The following is a 20593-nucleotide window of genomic DNA, read 5'->3' on the forward strand; positions in this document are numbered from 1 at the left end:
GCGTGTGCGTGTGTGTGTGTGTGTGAGTTGGTTGCACACCAGGGAGCAGCTGTAGATTTGAAGTAGGCCCTCCTGAGGCTCACTCTGACAATTGTATGGCATTCTATTCTGCTTCTTTTTTTTTTTGTGTAGCGCACTCGACTTGAATATTTGTCTCATTGCCGCGTATTATTTTTACTAGTCTCTATTTTTTCAACTTTGGCAATTGTGGGAGAGAACTCGCGAGACTTTCAGCAAACTAAAAAATATGACCAACTTTGCCTCGGGGGCGATCTCCGCAGTGCTCGATGGCGACAATGTGAATTTATGGCGAACTGTGTGGGAATTTACCCATGTTCCGAAACGTCTACAACTGCTATTATATACAAGCAATAGATATAGCCTATATATGTATGTACAGACAAACGTTGCATATGTCTGTATATCATGTGTGGCTTTTAGATTTTTCGCTTCGCTACGTGTTTTTTTTTCTGTTTGGCCTGCTTAAAGCGCCGTGAAAATTCAGCAAAGAAATTGAAAAAATCCGTTGTGGAATTGAATTATGTGTGTGTGTGTGTGTGGGTGTGTCTTGGTGTGTGTGTGTGTGTGGAGCAGGTGGCATGGGCAAAAGCAAGTCAAAGTTGCGCACTGTGGCATGTTTGTAATGTGACATGGACTAAAAGATTTATGCATAGTCCAAGGAGTTCTGCATAGAGAATTGATAGTGAGGCAAAAGGATTTTGTAGAACATACTGCAAAAAGAGATTCATAGGCGACTGCAGATACTAAAGGCACAATTGCAATAAATTAAGCAAGTTTAAGAAAATTGAATATACTTGTTTAAATATTTAAGTAAGCAAATTACAAAGTAAACTTTGGTTGTATAAACAATCTAATCATAATAAGTTCTATAATATTATTAAATTATTCACGAAAAAATTAGTTATAATTTTTTATATTTTTCTTCAATTAATCAATTTTGATTTAATTTGTAAACCTCAACTGCTGAATATTATTAAAATAAGTTCTATAATATTATAGAAATTATTCACTAATGAATTAGCTCTAACTTTTTGTTTTTCTTCAAATTATAAATTTTGATTTAATTTATAAACCTCAACTGCTGAATATTAATTGTGAGCAATCAAAAATATAAATCGAACATAATGATTACTGAAGATTTTTATTTTGCAATTTATTTAGGTCTTTAAAAATAATAATAACAAAAAAAATGTATTTTTCTGATTTTAAATATTTAAAAAAATTATTTATCTTTATGTAAAATTATTTGCTATTAAATCGCAATTTATTTTTGAATAATCTCTCTTTAAAATGAATTTATTTTAAAATAAAAGTATTTGATGTTTGCTGTTAAATGGAAATTAATTTTTTAATTGCCCTGCGATAAAAAGAGAGTATAAATTTTCAGCCTCTTGACAGTTAAACCGCATGTTAACCCCAATTGACAAATATGCTTGCCCGCAGTCAAGCACAGACAGACACGCATGTCGAATTGCTCAAGCAATAAAATGACGTTTGCAGTAAACAAAATAGCGCTTAAATTGTATACAAAAAAAGTAATGGGAAGCCGAGTGTGGGCCAAGTGTATTAATTAATTAGGGCTTACAATTGTTTAATTAAAGTAAAGTTAAATGTTTGCCTGGCTTTTCATTACGCCAGCACGCACACAAACATTTCAACAATTGCCACGTGTGATAATAATCATAAAAAGAAGAAGAAAAATAAAAGGGAGAGTAGAAAGGACAGCGCACTCACCTTTAATTATCACAAGGAAGATCAACACGACAAACAGCGTGCACGACGACGACGAGTCCATGTCCTTGGTTTTTCTTGTTGTTGTTGCTGCTGCTGCTGTTGGTGTTGGGTTTGGGTTTAGCTTGAGTCCAAAGCTATTGCCGCTGTTGCTGCTGCTGCTGTTGTTGTGAAAACAAAAGTGAGTGCAACGTGTCTGTGTCGTGCTGTCGGGTTTAAGTAGCTCTTGCCGCTTGTGGCACGTTGCTGTGATTAACACTAGAGCGAGCCAGCACCAGCACCAGCGTCAGAGTCAGAGCCAAAGGACAAACACGTCGAGTGGGTCAAAGTTCAGCAAAAGCGCGCGTAGCTACAATGAGGGTTGCCCGCCTTGCTCCTCTCTTGCTTTCAATTAGCTGCAGCGTGTGGCATGCAACAGCTTAAACATTTATTTAGAATAGCTCTAGCTCTTGCTTCAAAATTTTATATTCAGCATTTACGCAAATTGTGTGTGCACAGCGTAGAAATCTTTACTTAATTCTCTTTCAGCTTTGCTTGCGCTTTGAGATTTTTTTTTCAGCAGTTGTGGTTTGTTTGCACTACTTTTATTTTATATTTTGTGAGGTTTTGACTGTTGCAAAATTTAATTTTTGGTTTGCTGGCAACGCATTTTCAAAAGACTGATGTGCTATGCGCTTGAAGTTTATAACTAGTACATTTGGTTAGAAGAGCTGAAGAAACCTTTAAGCAGTTGTTGTAGTTTTTATTGTTGTTGATAGGCTAGTTTAGTTTAATATCGTTGTTTCGTTCAGTTGTGTGAAATATTGCCTGCAAAAAAAGAACGCAAACAAATTATTAAAATATGTTGAAGTCTTGGTTTTAATAATATAATAATTTATTTTTCGTTTGCTGTCAAACTTTTAACATTTTTGTTTACAAAATGTTGCTCATTAGCTTTAACGCTTTGAAGTTCAAACTTGCTGACCACAACTTTGTTGGCCCCTACAAAAAAAGAGCCAAACGCATTTCATTACTTGCTGCCTGCTTGTCGAATTTGAAACCGCATAAAAAATATATAAATAAATAACAAAGTTTGCTAGACTTAATGCTTAATTAAAAAGTATACACTGTTTAACCCTATTTTAGGCTTTGACCTCATTTTAGCCCAAAGCAGCAGCAGCAGCTGCCGCAGCAGCAGCTTTGTCACCTTGAGCCCCTGGGGGGCATGGGGCAAGCCGCAACCCCAGACCTGGCACCCACATTGATTAGTTTTTGTTTTCGGTCAACAAACTTGAGTAAATTAAAACAATGAATTTGCGTAAAAGCGCGAGAAAAACAAATTAGTGAAAAAAAATAATAAAAATAACAAAAAAGAGCAGCAAAGAAAAAGAATACGCGCGACTGACGCAAATTAAAAATCCATAAAAAATCCATGTAAAAAATTGTGAGCTAGGGCGTTGCTGTTGTTGTTGCTGTTAGGCGGGGAGAGAGAGTCTGGAGACTTTAGGTGTTATAGGGAGGGAGGTAGTCCCGGTTGCCAGTCGACTGAGAAATGCAGTAATTGAAATACATGCGGCTGTTTGGGGTGTATGTGTGTGTGTGTGAGGGTGAGTGTGTTGTCGTTACTCTATACGGTTTACAAAATACCGTAGCATGCTTTCAGGCGTCGCCCATTCAGGCCAGGCCACAATAATTTACACGTGCGTGCCAGCAAGCCAGGCTATGGCGCATACGCTAAGCTCTGGCCTATGGCTCCTACTAAAAGGTATTTCAATTTAGCGTTTAATCAAATATTTAATCAATATAGCTTACATTTTTATTATGAAAAGCTTTCAATTTAATTAAAAAATATTGCTAACGGGATTAGCGTAAAATGCAATAGATGAATATTGTCAAATAAATGCAGATTATATAGATTTAATATGTATTTTTTACGCATAAGAAATCATTTCATATTTATTAAAATCAGCAGTTGCCAAAAAAGGGACTAAAAATTGATTCGGAAGATTGACAAATGAAATATGAAAATAGAAGAATAAGATAACTGGATTTAATTTATGTAAAATACATTTTCTATTTTATTTTGGATTTTTTTAACAGGATACATTTTTATGTTCAAGAATTTTGCAATAAATTTTAACTATTTTTTTTTGATTTCAACAAAAAATATATTGAAAAAAAATTAAATTAAACTTATATTTTCCAATCCAATTTCATTATAAATATTACTAACATTTTTCTTTTCAGTATAATTGTAAAAGTTGTTAATAGAAATTATTATTTTCATTAGAGGAAGTATATATATAAAGTCAAGCTTAGCTTGAAAAATAAGTGAATTAAATTATTTTACTTATGCTAAGTAACTCAAGTAAGCGCATTGAAATTTCTCCCAAAAATATTTTCCAAGCTGTTTTCCATTTGCTTGCAAGCAAATTTAATATAATCTCGCAAGTCGCAAGTAACATTACATACTTTATATACGTATAACAAATCGTGTGCTGTCTTTTGTCTGCTCTAGCCCTCGCCCTTGTCTTCTTCTTCTTCTATACAATCTTGCTTAGTCTATGGCCGGCGTCAGCTGTTGCCGTAATTAGGGGGACTTTATGAGTTATGTGGGCGGCAGCTCAGTAAAATATACAAAATAGCATAAGCAAAGTTTAAATTGCAGCAACGCTAGACAACTCACTCGGGGGATTCAGTTCGTTCGTTCGTTCGTGTTGCCGGCTGCTGTTGTATTTAATTTTATTTAGCTTTGGCCCCTTGTTGCGCCTAATTAATTTCAAGTTTAGTTTGCAGTTTTAAACTCAATTTAATGCTTCGCCAATATTTTCAGCTAAACACAATGAGCCTTGAAATTAAAAATGGCACCGTCTTCGCCTAAGCGACTAAACACAGAAACCATTTTGGCCACACACACAACAAAAAAGTTGCTGGGCGACAGAAACTAAATGGAAAAATGGCATAAAAAATATATTGCCACTGCGCTGTAAAGTTGCAAGTGTTTATGCCCCCGATGACAGGCTTTACACCTATAGTGCCTGCATATTTCACACTCACACACACACACACACACACAGGAGAGAGTGGCTCAACTTGTTTGCATAGTGCCCCAAAAAACTCTCGGTCCAGGCTCAGCAGGCAAACGCGCTCAAGCACTTTGCTCTTTTATATTGCTGCCAGAGCGATTTTTGTGCATAATTGAACCCTTTGGCATACAGTGTTGCACAAATTTGTTTAATATTTTGCACAAATATGCGCTGAGTGGGGTTGGGTGGTGGTTGCTGCTGCTGCTAGGGATTAAGCGCCTTTCAGGTAAGCGCCTTTACCCAAGCTTGTTTGCTTTTGAACGTATATTTTATTGTTGTAAAGAAAGTCTGCCGAAGATAAGCATCTTTAATTTCAAGTTGATACTACTTTATGCTTGGCAAAGTGCTGAGAGCATAACAGAAATGCTTTTCAAAGCAGAAAATAATTTCGCACAAATAAGTAAACATATATGTGAGAAAATAAATATAAACAGGAAGACATTAAAGGTGTGTGGGTAGCCAAACTTTTTGATACACAAACCCACATAGCAACTTATGTAACGGCAGCAATGATCTACTTCGTGTGTATTCTGAGAATCTATTCAATGAATTTTATATATACTAAATTGGTTGTCTGCAGTTTTTAACTAGTCTACGAGTTACTAGTTGCTTGCATTACACACGAACAGAGCTTAAGCGATACAAATCTGCTTTGGAAATGGCAGTATATTCAATTATATTAATATTATAAATATTATTGCTAAAATTTTATGTCTCTAGCTCTAATAGTTTTCGAGATCTTTCTGCTCATACAGATGAACATTGATTAATCGTTTCAGATCTGCTTTGGAAATGGCAGTATATTCATTACATAAACATTTTAAATATTATTATTATTTAAATTTTATGTCTCTAGCTCTAATAGTCTCGCAGAACTTCCCGCTCATACAGACGTCATTTTGATCTAGAATATACATATGATATGCTCCCATTTCTCCCCAACTTCTTGATACCCCATCCTTTCTATTATAAAACCCTCAAAGTGTATTCAAGTAAATTATATTTTACAAGCATACAAAGTTTTAAATGCTGTTATTATTTCTCGTTTTAAACGTTGGTTTCCAGAGCTGCCTCTTCTATTTCTGTATCCACTGCCGAACGCTGCTCACGTTTGAGCTGCTCAGTATAATAGCCATTGAAGTTAATTCTGTGCACAACATTGCGAAAACAGTCAGTTGTATTATTTTTGGTCAGCTCAATGATTTGCTTGAGAAACGTTATAAGCAAACTGGAGAACCTTTCGTCGAAGAACGTAAACAGCTGCGATGATTTCAGCAGCTGCTGCGATTCTGTTGTTTTTATAAATGCACAAAATTTCAAGCATACGCCGCATAGTTTGCGTATAGCCTGATGCAGTTGCAAAGCTTCGGCAATCATGCAATGCTTTAGACATAGATCCAGAAATTCCTCATGCAATTCCAATAGCGCATCCATATTTTGAACTTGCGTCAATTTTTGTGTAAACAAATGCCAGTGCGGTTCAATGACCTCGATGAGCATATAGTACTCAAGATTTTGTATAGCATTCAACATGCGCTGACGCAAACCGAAGGCAGCTTGATAAAGCAGCGGAGCTGTCGAGTTGAGTTGCTTGGCTGTTGCATTGTCCTTCCAGATATTGCTGAGCTGACGCTCCACATGTTTGCAGTAGAACAATTGACGAAAAAGCTGCTGGTATTTGCCAATGGCGCGCTGATTAAGCACCAGGCAAATAGGCCAATCAACGGCATAGCCAAAGCTAAAGCAGTCGAATGCGTTGAGTTCAGAGCCGGTTGTTGTTGTTACAGCTGCATGCAGTTCACAGTGTAAGTTGTCCTTATACGGATCTGTGGAGAAGCCCAGCACGATTTGCAGTAGATGCTCCAAATTGATAGGCAGCAACTGGCTAACACTTTGGCTCAGCTCCTGCTCGCATTCGTCCATAAATTGTAAAATAAAATCGCCTTGCTGCAGCAGAAAATATCGCTTCATGGCAAGTAGATGCCCCAAGAGATCGTGTTCATGCAACACATCCAGCAGCAAGCGTGCAGCATAGTCAAAGGCAGCATCGATAGCCAGCAAGTGTTGATTGTTGCTGGGATTAAAGTCTAGCTGCAAGTTCAGCGGCTCAAAGCGCTTGCCGCATTTTCGTACCACATTCAAACTATTTGCCAGTGCGTAAGATTTTCTCTGCTGTCTGTTGCAAGAAGCTGGGTATGCAACCTATGCGCACAGCATACGAGTGTGCCCAGTAGTCCACAGGCTGCGCTCTGGCTTCGATTAGAAACTCATCATATTTATCCACTATGACGCCCTTTTGCAGCCAAATCTGCAGCATTTCCATATAAGGGCGAGCCGCGCCTTTGGTTAGCTTTATGAAAATCTCCTGCGTTAGCGCATAGCCCTCTAATAACTTAATGCGATGGCACAAATATGTGAGCAGCGCAGCTCCACGATAATTATGCCGCTCCAGCTGCACCAAAGTCTCAAATATTTCACTCATGCTCCAAATCGTAGGCTCCAAATAGTACAGCAGCTTGATCAGAGTCAGCCGATCTAGCATTAGTTCTTGCTCCAGTCTCTGCATCATTTCATAGTAATCGCTGGTTAGCTCGCCCAGCGCTACATTCAGCGCCTTGTTTGTTTGTCCCCATGCGTCAGTCTCGGCTATAATCAGTTGCATGCCCACAAAGTGTGAGGCCAGCGGTAGAATCTGTTGCACCAATTCCAGCAACGTTTCGTCCACTACAAAGTTGAACTCAAACTGTCGCACATACTTGCGATCTGCAGCTTCATAGGAGTCATCGGGGTCTTCTCGCGGCTTAGGCTTTATATAATCACCACACATGCCTATGGCCACATGTATTAAATCGTTCATAAGCAGCTGCTCCTGCTGCTTAAACGGCAGCTCTTCGAGTTTCAGCTGCGTCTGCGACTCGTGGCCATTGACTTCATAGAAATCCCAGAGCGCACTTGTGCGAATTTCCTGCGGCAAGTCAGTTGCAGTTGCTTCAGCTGCTGCTGCTGCCGGCTCGTTAAAGTCCTGGTCGTCATCGCTATTTGTTTCTAGCGGCTCGTTTAAGTCTTGGTCCTCTACGCCATTTGTTGCCAGCTGCTCGCTTAGGTTGTCTTGGTTCTCTACTTTATTTGTTTCAGTTTGCATTTCGAAAAACTGAATTAAAACTTGCACAATTTTTATGATTTTACAGAGCTTTTGGCACTTGTCAAATGTAAGTAATTAATATTGTTTTTAATGTTACCAAATAGCTATTTATAGATTTAGCCCAGCAGTGCTGACTAACAGTCAAATTATTTAACAAAATATGGCCACACTGTTGCTTTTAAAACTATTTCACTTTAAATTCTACAAACATTCATTAATTTATTCATAAATTAAGTCAACAAATAATTTTTCTAAGCCACTGTTGAGTGACTGCATGCTAATCAACCAAATTTTCCGCAGTTTGACTAATAAAAACAAAAATAAATATGGAGAAGCATAACGAGCAAATTGATATTTGGTTCAAATTTGTTTGCTGCACAGCTGAAACTCGCATCATGGCAATGAGCTTGCCAACAGCAAAAAAAAAACAAAAGCAGGTTAAAGTTGGGCGCCACCAACATTTTAATACCACTTTGACTAGTGTAACGCAGCCAAACACACGCATGCACTCACAAACACATACACACAAAACAGCTAACGCGTAACAGCTCGTTTTCGCTGTAGCGTCAGCAGCGACGCCGCCGCTGCGTCGGCAGCGACGTTTGTATGGCGCGTCAGCACGTGCACCCCGCTGTCTATATTAAAAATTGAAATGTGAATAATTCCTAAGTTATTTATCCGATCGTCTCTGAATTTTCACAATCGGTCGAAAACATGAATAGGCAATTTTATCTGAAATTTCAGATTTTTAAAGATTTTTTTACTGCCTTATATATTGTTTTTTCGATTTGCGGGAGGTGGGAGGAAATAAAAAAAATAAAATAAACGTAGTGTCTGGATATAGGAGCACCTACTACCAATTTTGGTTGCCCTAGCTCTTATAACAGCTGAGAGAAACACGAACTCATACAGACGGACGGACGGACGGACGGACAGACGGACAGACGGAAATGGCCATGGCTGTATCGACTCAGCTCGTCGAGCTGATCAAGAATATATATACTTTAGGGGGTCTGCCACGCTCCTTCTCCCTCTTACATACATTTGAGCAACTTTATAATAATCCCCTTTTTCCATTTTTTACAAATATATGAAAAAAATAAAAACACAAACACTCACCACACACACACATGCAAACCAAAGCGAGGTTGATTCGAAACTATTGTAATGGCAGTTTATAGTTGCTCAGAGTCGAGTAGCAAAAGTCAATTCACAAAATAGTGCAGCATACTTTTGTGCGCTCGGTTTGAAGTGCGGTTATTGGCAGCTCTTATGGCCAAACGGGTGAGCATGAGGCGAGTTGAGTTGGCAGCGCTATTGTTAGCTTAAAGCAGCAACAACAAGTGCACGTAATTAACAAGCTGGATAAGCAGCATTTAAAAAATTTCTAATACTTGTTAGCTGTTTAAATAAAACAAAAAAAAAGAAGCATTTAAATTGATTTTTCGCATTTAGTTAAACTTGCACCACTGTGCTTAAACTGGGTCAGTCAATGACAGCCAAATGATTGCCCTGATGTGCGCGTTCGAGTGTCTGACATTATAAACAATTTTCAGTCATGCAGTAGCAGCAGTTTAATTAAAGCGTCCAAAAGCATCTATAAGCTCTTAGTATTTATTTTTTCTGTTGCTTGTTATGCAGCAGCTCTGCAGCTGCAGCAGCTGCAACAAGAACATCAGACAGTATTAAATGCAAGTACACAAGTTAATTTCATGTTGCCAGTTGCCGCCAGTTGCCTGGCGCAAAGGAAATGGCACTGCAAACAAAAGACTAAAGACAATGGTGCGCGCTGGCTCAAGGCTCAGGCAGCAGCAGCAGCAGCGTCGTTGTCGTTGTGTCGTTGTCGTCTGCAAACACCCACACACACACACACACATGGACTAACCAGTAAAGCGACTGGGCATTCAGACAGAAATTAAATTGGAAATGCTTTACGTGCAGCAGACAGCAGAGCGGGCCGCATGGCAGAGCGGGCTGCCAACTAAAAAGCAAAGGAAATAAAGCAGGCAGGCAGCCAGGCAGGCTGGCAGACAGACAGTCAGACAGTCGAGACAGACACAGGCAATGCAAGTTAAAAAATACAACAACAAAATGTAAAAAAATGTGCAACACACACAACAAGTGGCCAGGACATGGCCGTACGGCAAACGGAAACTGTTCTTGCTGCTGCTCGTCTGTGTTATTATCCTTACATTATGCCTGTGTATGTGCGAGCGAGAGCGAGACAAGCTGAAAATTGTCTCAGATTTAGCAAAAGGCAAATAAAAAAGCATTAGCTGTAAAATGTTAAGGCGCTTAATGCACGACTGCAAAAATATGCTAAGGCTAAAATGGTTTTGTGTAAATTGCAGTTACTAACCACGCACAGGCTGTTTGGCAGCAGTTTTGGGGCTAGTAAGCTGTTCCAGTTGAGAAATTCCAGAATTCAGCTGGCAGATGCGCAACATTTCAATTAGTCTACAAGCTAAATTTATAAATGTGCGAGCTACTGTGAATTTTAAACTATCTTTGGCTTGTTAAAACTTTTCTTAACGTAAATTGCCGGCTATTAAAAACTTGTTGCCGCTTGTTGTTGTTTTAGACTAAAGTTTTGCTACACTGATTTCCCCAGTGTTTAGCTTAATCACATAGAAATTATACACGCTGGGCTGTAAAAAAATATGCATACGCTCTTAAAGCGAAACAAAGAAACGTAGCTAAGAAAATGCTTACAACATTATTTAGGTTTAATCAGCAGCACAGATTTGCATGGGACAGTTTTGCCTGCAATGAAATAAACCAACTGGAATTGAAAGATAGAGAGACAGGCACATAGAGCAAAAAAAAAACATCAAACAAATGGCAATGAGCTCTCTCTCTCTAACTTGGCCACTTGGTTTAGTTTGAAGCGTTTTCGGCTTACGGTTTATTTCATTTTCATTTTTTGTGCGCTCGGTTAGGCTTGTGGCGCTCACAAAGGCAAAAACTATTATAAACTGTTGACAACTGGGGAAATGAAGTTTTCAAACCAAAATGACAAACGTCCCACAGGCCAAAGCAATGCAACGCACTTTGCCTACACTGATTTATCCCCTAGTGTTTAGCCTTGTGCTGGCTGCTGCTTTTTTAAGTGTGGCAGAAAAACTAGAAAATATATGACCAAAGCTATTTAGTTTGCAGGCAGAGTCGAAGCTTAGTCTAAGGCATTCGCATTGAAGCAAAACAAACCAATTTAATTGCAGTATAAAAGCAAAAGCAATTGCAATTAGTTCTGTTAAAAAAATGTGTGTAACATGTATAAAATGTAATCCTTTTTAGCTTTGAGCTATTTGCAAAATTGTATTTTTACCAAGAATTTAGCATAAATGCATAACAACTTTGATCAGTTTGCTAAATCAATTAAATAAATAAATAGCAACTGCAACTAAAAGTTACTGCAAATTCCAAGCCTCAACTTTTCTTCTTTTTATTTTGCAACACTCTTAATTAAAACCATATTAAGCAAATCCAGTTGAGCAGCAGAAAAAAAATCGCTGCTTTACTTTTGGCAAGGCGTGTAAAAAACGTGTCAAAAACTTTGCGCACTCCCCCCCTCCCAGTCAGTAAAGTGCCACATTCCATGCATGTGTGTGTGTGTTTGCGGCTGTTTGTGCATGTGTGTGTGTGGCATTCTAAATGCTTCTTCAATGCGTAACACTGTTCATGCTTTACACGTTTACCCCAAAAGCTCAGAGCATGAACACAATCTGCTTTTTATTTCTATGTTTGTTGTTGTTTTTTTTTTATTTGAGTCCAGGCTAACGAAAATTGCTTTCGGTGATTTTTATTGGATTTTCGCATGTACCTAATATGAAATTCATAACAGCCAAAAACTGCCACTGCAATTGGTAGCTCTCGCCCGAGTTTTGCTTTTGCAGTCGCTTTTTCTGCAGTCTCTGCCTGAAGGCGATGGCGATGGCGTTGGCGCTGAGCTCAACGCTTTTTGATTGGTGGTCGCTTTGCTCTGCTTTGCTTCCTTTGCCAGCAGCTCTGACAAGTTGTTTTCAATACACTATTTTATGCCAAAAAAGCAAAATGGGGCATAAGCATTATGTGGCTTAACATTAAAGTTTATTTACTATTATAAATAAATTCTTTAAACTGTTTGGTTGTTAAAGTTTAATTGACCATAACAATCAATTGAATTATTTGTGGTAAATAATAGTAATAATAAAAATAATGCACACATTGCATTATTTTCTAATACTAATATTTAAAGTTTTAAAAGAATCGATTTCGTAGTGAATGCATTGAATGATGAATGAATTTCTTTCTCATCTTAATCAGTTATCTGGATCTTAGTTAGCAAATACAAATGAATTTAATATGATGCAGCATAATTTAAATTATTGAAAATAATTCGTATTTGCTTTTTTAATACTTTCAATTAATTGCAACAATAAAATATTAACTTGGGAACAGCGCTCATTGATAAGTAATAAAACCCTTGCACTATTTTTTGATCTCAAATTGAATTTTATGTATTATTTATATTATTTAATATTTGTTTTGCAAATAATCTTAATTTAAAACTTATTGCAAATAATTAAAAGCTCAAACAATTAATATTAATATTAATAAACAAATGAATTGTATAATAGAAATGATTACAATTGCAAATAATTATTTAACATTTATTATTTATGTATATTATATTGTTGAATGTATTTATTTGAATTGACATCGCTGTAGAATTTTCTTTTACATTTTTATGTATAAAAGAAACTTCCATAAAGATCTCGATTAAAATTTCCAGCATAAACTTTACTGAGTTTGAGCATTAAAAGCTTTTAAACATTTTTATGCAAATCCATTTATACATATTGCGCATATTTGTTTATTTAAGCAGCTTAATGTTTGCTTAAAGAGTATTTCATAAAATGTTTGCTCAAATTGCAGCATTTTTTTGTATGGTCGTTGATTTGAAACTGAAGTTGACTGCATGTCAAAAATTCAGTGGAAATTTAATTTTAACATTTTGTTAATTTAGCAATATGCAACAGCAATTGGCACAATGTTTTATTTTTTTTTATATGCATAAACTTCAGACTTACCCAGCAAATGGCGTTGACAGACGTGTGGTAAGTTGACGATGTTGCAGCTTTAATGTTAAATATTGCAAAAGCTGATTTTGTTGTTGTTGTTGTTGGTGCACTATTGACTTGGCTAGTGGTCGTTGTTGTTGTTGTTGTTTATTATATTGTTGTTGTTGCTGTTGTGGCTGCAGCTGCAAACAAGCGGCGGCCTTTTCGTTTTCACAATGAAACAAACACAACAAAATTGTTGATGAATGTTCCATAATTAATTGAAAATTTTAATGATATTTATAATTTTGTGTTTTTGCTTTATTTTGCACGCTTGATTGTTCTGCTACTTAGTAAGTTTTTATTTGCGTATTTAATAGCGTGCGCTCAAATATTAAATATTTAAAATACATTTATTATATTTAAAAACTTATTTATTTTTAACATTGATTTGGCTTTTTAGCTAAATGCTTGATGATTATATATGGCAGTGGCAATTGTTGATGATTGGTCGCTTGATTGGTTGATTGATTGAAACGATTTGGTTTGATTGATTTTGTTGTTGTTGGGAATTGTGTTTGCATTGTTTATTATTTATTTTTAGAGCATTAGCATGAAGTTAGAGAGTTAAAGATGATGGATTTTTAGCTGGCAATTTAAACATTATATTGTGTTAATTTAATGGTGAACTACATTTGGATTCTATAACTATGAACACTTTTGTTATTGTTTAAGTTTGTATTTTGCTGTTGATACTTTTTGCTATGTTTATTATTTTTTAGCGCTTGTTTAAATAATTGCATTTATATGTGGGTTTTTATGTGTAGACTTATTTATATAGTACGCTTAATTGCATTTTAGCTGTGTGGCATTAAAAAAGAGAAAAAAGAGAGAGAGAGAGAGAGAAAGAGATTAAAAAAGAACGAACAATTTGCATAAGTATCAATTTTATAAAGTACAACAGTAAAGTGCAGTAAATAAATAAATATAAGTAACAAGTGTGACAACAAGTATACGCAACGTTTACATGAACTTAATGCATAGATTTAAAAATGGTCATAACCATGTTTGTGAAGAGCTTATGGCCTAGCTAGACAACAGCTACTGTAATTGCTGCTTTGCTTACTCAATTTACAGTCAAAAGAAATGGAGTATGGACCACAAATTAAGCTGTGTAAACTGCACGTAATGCCGCTCAGCACTAATTGGTCTCAGTATCTAGCTGTAGCTTCTATATGCTCGAAACAAAAGGCAATTCAATACAGTTGCCAACAATAGCCGCAACTTATAAGCAAAAGTGAAATGAAAAGAATAGAGAGCATGTGAAGCAATCAAATTGTTAATTAAATTCATTGAAAACACTTGTAATCTGACTTGAAACTTTCGCAACTAATTCATGTCCAGCCCACAAAGCCTTGCAGCATCTCCACAATTGCGACACTCACACAAAACTGTCACAGCTCATAAAATTCAATTCCAATACATACACAAAAAAAAGATATAAAGGAGCGTTAAAAAAGAGAAGCAATTTGCCTTGTCACGCCTCAGCTTATGCCGATCACGTGCCACGATTTACTGACAAAGTTTCAAGGGTCGTACACTCAAAAACTGTAACGAAAGCAACTAAACATTAGTTTAATATGCTGCCCCCTCAGCCCCGCCATTTACGTTGAACCTCTAAAACCAACAGGCCATTGATAACTATGAGTACTTCGTATTTGGATAGCTGAGCGTAAAGTTGAACAAAAGTCACTTTAAGCAGCAGCCATTGAAATTTCCGTTATGAACACTAAGCAGCATAATAGCAAACACACACACACACAAAGACACAAAATCAAAGTGAGTTTAAAAAACTCAAGTATTTATAGACGCTGCTATTGGACTAGAGCGTGCTCTTGAAGAAAATAAGTCAGAATTAGCAAATAATCCTATTAAAAGCTATGAAAACAACACCAAGTTGTATTATATTTATAAATTTGTATGCATGTAAATTTCTATGAAAAATTAAATTTTTATTTATTTACAAATTTAATTATTATACAAAAATAATATTAAAAAGAATGTAGAGAGTTCTAGCTGGTGAAACCAACGACTAATTAAATTTTAAAAATAAATAAGAATTTTGTATCAGCTTAAAAATTTATGAATTAATGAACATATATTTTTTCCCCCAATTAATTAACATTTTGTTAATATCTAAATAAGTCCGAAATTTTTAAAATACAATAAAATTATATTTATAAATATTTATAAATTTCTTGGCATTTAAATTTGAATTGAAAAAATATTTAAAAAATACATAAGTAATTTATTTGTTAAAGAATTGATAAAAATAAATATATTGTGTTAATATTGTAGCTCTCAATTTGAAATCTTCAGCTTTAAAGCAAAGACCAAATGTTAAGCGTATTATTTAAAAGCTTGCTAATAGTTTAAGACGCTTTTATTATTATAGAATTATTTTTTATTATTATTTATTTATGTTTAACTTTTATTAGCAATTTCAACTTTGAAATATAAAAGCTCAGTACACACACAAGTTCTAATAAAAATTTGAGATTAACCTCCAAGAACTTTTGCTAACTCTATGACAAACCTTGTCTCAACTACTTCGAACTCAAGCAAATCATAAAAAATAATGCAATGGTCTGTTGTCTATACCAAACTATTACCTATTTAATGGAATCCCAAGCAATCAGTACTACTCAGTCGCTTAGTGGCGATTGAACGTAAGTACTCTAAGCATTAAATGCTCTTACTTATGCTAACCTCTAGGGTAAGACACATTTCTCTGCTCTGCTCTGCTCTCAACGACAAGCGTCCCCTGCTTACTGATAATATACCCTCTAAATACCCTTTGGGGCATAAAAATGACAAAAAGAGTTGAGCTACTGACCAAAAAAAAAAAAGAAAAAATACACGAACAAGTAAATAGAAAAAAATTGAAATGAAATGAAATCACTTTGCTTGATGCTGTTCATTCCGTTTTCCTTTGCTTTTTGTATTTGTTTGCGGTTGTTGTTGTTGTTGTTGTGTATGTTGTATTGTTGTTAGGTGAACGGCATTGTTATTTATGACAATTTCATTGTCTTGTCTGTGCGTTGTCCTTTTTTTTCTCTTTTTTGATATTTTTGCTTAGCTGCAAACTGAGTAAAAGCTTTGCTTTGGCTTTGCTTCTTTTTATAGCACACTTTTAGGGGCCAAGGCGTTATCGAGAGTTTTCCGCGCTATTACGCCTGGCTGTATACTTCAGAGCCAAAGAGTTCGATGGTTTTCTAACGATAATCGAAATTCTACAGAAAATTAACAAACCCAAGAAAAAAACAAAATTGTAAGTTTGAGTGTTGAGTTGACGCCGTTATCAGCAGCACTCTTCTTCTACTTCTTTTTTTGTCAATATGTGCCTGGATAGCTTTGTGTGTATGTGTGTGTGTGTGTCTGTGTGTGTGTGTGTTATCAGTGCAGAGCAAACTGAACTCAGCGTCCATTCATGGGAAATATGTTTGAGCACGAAAATGAGTGCTAATGCTCGAGTGGAAATGAAAATGCGAGCGCATGGAAAAATCAACTCAGACGAACGACGAACGGCACTGTTTACACTTGGAAGCGACAACGACAACGCCGAAGCAAGTAGTCGAGGACCTGAATGGGGCAACAAAATATTTTGAGCAGTTGGGACTGCCAATTGTTGCAAACAGCAGCCAGACCAGTCAGCCAGCCAGTCAGGCAAGTCCCCTGTACCCGAAACTGAGAGTGAGGGAGGTGGGGCACGTCTGTAGGGGTTGCCCAAAAAAAAGCAAAGAAAGCTTCAGCTACAAATATTTATGTATAAGCAATTTTTCGGCTGCAGCATTTGTTGTTTAAAAATTTATGTAGCTGCTCGGGCTAAGGAAATTTTATTTAATTAACCCTTGGCTATGCATTTGACATAAATATTTGCAAAATGTTGGGCAGCAGTAAATTGTGCTTTAAGTGTTTTATGACAGCAACATGATTTGCCACAAAAAAAAAACAACAAAATGAATGTAAATACGTGAACAGCCACACACACAGCAGCAGTTACAAGGGTGGCGACAGTAAGGGGGGACACACAATTAAGTGAAGGGCCGTAAAATATATGACAGCTTGCTGGGAAAAGTTAATATGGGTTGGCTCAATGTTGCTTTAAGCAAAATGAGTAGAAACTATAGCAAGCGAAATTATAGAGAATTTATAATTTAATATGTAGCTTAGATATATATAAATATATACAGCAGACATATAAATTGAACAGAGCTTTGCTTCATTCGAAAATTTGAATAAATTTATTTTATGCACATTTCCAAATTTAATTTTAATTAATAATTTGCAAATGATGTTTTAGAAATTATAGCAAGCGAAATTTTTGAATATTTATAAAAGTCAGTATCAATTTAATTCGAGAAGTTTTATTAACTTTTTTTCATAATATTACAGCTTTGCAGCGTCTGGAAAAATTTGGCTAACGAAATTTTGGGTTCTTTATTGCTTTAACTTAAAAGTTAGTTATATAGATAAATATGTATAGCATATATAAAAATTTAGTAGAGATTTCAATCAATATTTCCAATATTATCATACAAAATTGTGCTTGAAAAAAAATTGTAAGACATATAATAATTAATTGATTAGCATTTTAAAAATTGTGAAAAGCTTAAATATATTGTTAACTATATGCGAACCTTTCTGCTATTAGAATTTTATACAAATTATATAATAATCTTTTATGTAAGCACACACATTAATGCAAAACATATGCGAACAGCATATTTTAACAGATCTATCATGGCAGCGCCCCCTCTGCCCACTTGTCGCTCACGCTGTCAACTACGCCACTGACTGCCCACACCTAAACGCAGCAACGCTTGTTCTTGTTGTTGTTGTTTTTTGCGTTATGTGCTCCAATTCCCATACACACATAGGTATAACACACACACACACAATCATAGACTCGCACTCATTCGCACTGTGGGCGACAGCAGCTGAAACAACAACCACAAAAGCAGCAGCGAAAATACTTGCAACTTGTTTGCGCTTTTTTCACTCCTTTTTCACTTTTTTTTTTGTCTTTGCGCCGCTGCTGATTAGAAAGGCTTTTGATGTATGTAGAAAAAATGAGAGAGCGCAGACAAATATTGTTAAGCCAGCGAAAACGAAATATGCAAAGGCGCGCGCGCCAGCCGTGCAACATTTTGTGGCAATTGCTGCAACCCTAATCAAACATAATGAGCAATTAAAAAGTTTTTAGCGTCGCTCGTCTACGCACAGCACATTTTTGGCCGAAACAGTGGCCCATAAAAATATATGTATATATTGTTTAATGCATGTTTTTCTTTTTTATTTCGGGCTACAACAACATTGATGGATGTATGCCACAACGCTTTAAGCCTAGACGCAGCAACAACATTGGTGTTAACTGTTGCTGCTGACTTTTTGACATTTGCAAATTTAAGCAAATTTGAAATTTCTTTCGGCTTAGTGCTGATTTTGACATTTTACGTTAGCAAAAGCTCAAAAGTAAAGAGGCTTATTAAAGGTCAAATCAAAGAATAAAAATATATATATATTATATATTTTTGTAATTAGATTGTCACACTTAGCTGTAAAGATTGTAAATGCAATTTTATTGTTTAGCAACCTAAAATATTATTGAAAAATAAAGCAGCAGCACAATGCTAATAGCAATAATATTAAAAGCTTAAGGCTAAAAAATTTACTTAAGCTGAAAGCTAAGTTTAATAAATTGTTAAAGTCTTCTGCTTTTCACAATTTCTTAATGAAATGTATTTTTAAAGAACAAATTGTAAATATATAAAAAACACAAATGAAATTCGCTGAAAATACTGATTAAGATTCTTTCTTTAAACTATTATTAATCAATAAACAAGTTTGCTTGAGTATATTGCTTATATAAATAAAACATTCAAACTTTGAAATTATATACATACATACATACAAAAATATAATATTATATATTGTAAATATATAAGTTTCTTTTTTAGCGTCTTGAAACCAAACTGTAATAAAACTTACAAAACAATATTAAATTTATTTAAACTTTTCTCCATCTTGAACGCACTAAAAACAAATTTTCAAATTTAAAAAAAGCCTCATAACAAAACAACTAAGTAGTTTTATTATTAGTTTAATTTTAAGATCTGAAATGAAATAAAAATACAAAAACGTTGAAAACTGCCGCATCTAATTTTAAAACCTAACCTAACTAATTTTTCGCATATTGTGCATTGATTTCTACATTCTAGCAAATATAATTATTTATTTTATAGCAAAACTATTGTTACTTTTGTCTTATAAATAAAATTTAGAGCGCTGTTGCAAGCGCCTTTTGGCAATGAAAATACCAAAAATATGTTATTATGGCAAATCAAATTTTCATAAGAAAAAAATTTAAGCTCTTTGCCAGTGCAAACACTATAAATTGTAATATGTATATTTTTATGCATAACAGAGACAGAGTGAGAGAGAGAGAGAGAGAGAAAGAAAGCGCATTTTGCAGTTCAACTGTCTGTGTATGTCGTAATAAAAATCCCTTTAGCCAGACTTTTGCTAGCAATTTGTTTACGGCAAAAGTAACTGTAATGAGTGTGTGTGTGTTGTGGTTATCAAATATAAGTGGAGCGTACCTTACTGCCAGTTACTATATTGTGGCTAAAAAAAATAATGCTGCAAATCGGTAACGTTAGGTTTAGTGCAACAAAGTCGCGTTTTTGCTATGATGAACATAAAAATGGCAAAAGCAGTAGCAACAGCAGCAGCAGAAACAACAACGAAAGATAGATTGAGAGTAAAAGAGTGCACACAAACAAACAAACAAACAGAACAGAAACAGAACGAAAAGGTTAAAACGCAGGGGGGGCGGGGCGGATGCGGGGACTGAGCAAAAGTGGATAAAGCGAAAGCGTTGAGCTCAACAGAATTTGATGCTAGAGAGCCAAACGTTGTTAAAATAAAATAGAATGGCAATGGCAAAGGCAAAAGCAAAGCGAGCAATAAAAGTGCGTACATAGAAAATGCCCAAAGAAGAAAAAACGAAGCAAAAGCAAAAAGGAACGATGACGATGTCGAAATTAATACGAAAAATCACATTAAAACTTCCACCGACAAATGCTTCAAATGTTGAAGAACGAGACGAGAGCAGAGCAGAGTCTGTGTGGGTGTCTGAGCCGAAGCTTTTGGGTTTTGGCTGGGTTAAAGACGAAACATATTGTGCGTAAGGACGAAGAGCAGGACACACTCACACACACAGAGACACACGCACGCACACGTTGACAGTCAGCGAGTCAGTCGCACAGACAATGTGTTTATGTTTAAGTGTTTTGGATACAGCGCGCGGGTGGGTTTTCCACTGTGACACACACAAACAGGTATACGCTGAAATGTATGCTATGTTTTCTTATTTTGTTTCTACATGCACAAAGTGAAGCAATTTAGCCTGTGCTTTCAATTTGTGTATTCGACTCCGACCCATAGCTGTCTGTTTGTATATAAAACTTTTCTTTTTATGATGTCTACACGACCGCTTATCAGTTGCAACAACAACAACAACAGCAGCA

General features: G+C 35.7%; 2 protein-coding genes across 3 annotated transcripts in view; both read right to left on the bottom strand.

Annotated features, from left to right (window-relative positions):
• Positions 1 to 20593, bottom strand: part of LOC108597130 (neuronal acetylcholine receptor subunit alpha-7) — a 97489-nt gene that overhangs the window by 73184 nt on the left and 3712 nt on the right. The window contains exons 2-3 of one of the 2 annotated variants that reach the window (XM_033294903.1): positions 13032 to 13222; positions 1756 to 2559 (exon numbers count right to left, since the gene is read on the bottom strand). In XM_033294903.1, the coding sequence (XP_033150794.1) occupies positions 1756 to 1816 (61 nt within the window). In that variant the 5' untranslated portion in view covers positions 1817 to 2559; positions 13032 to 13222. Of the gene's footprint in view, positions 1 to 1755; positions 2560 to 13031; positions 13223 to 20593 lie in introns of those variants that run through there. The other variant, XM_033294916.1, reaches the window with a different exon arrangement.
• On the bottom strand, positions 5817 to 8035 carry LOC108607733 (gamma-tubulin complex component 2 homolog). Its single transcript, XM_033294875.1, is given in 2 exon segments — positions 5817 to 6962; positions 6964 to 8035. Coding segments are annotated over 2 exon segments (2094 nt in total). The 5' UTR covers positions 7960 to 8035; the 3' UTR covers positions 5817 to 5864.

The sequence above is a fragment of the Drosophila busckii genome, chromosome 2L (assembly GCF_011750605.1).
Source record: "Drosophila busckii strain San Diego stock center, stock number 13000-0081.31 chromosome 2L, ASM1175060v1, whole genome shotgun sequence".
NCBI lineage: Eukaryota > Metazoa > Arthropoda > Insecta > Diptera > Drosophilidae > Drosophila > Drosophila busckii.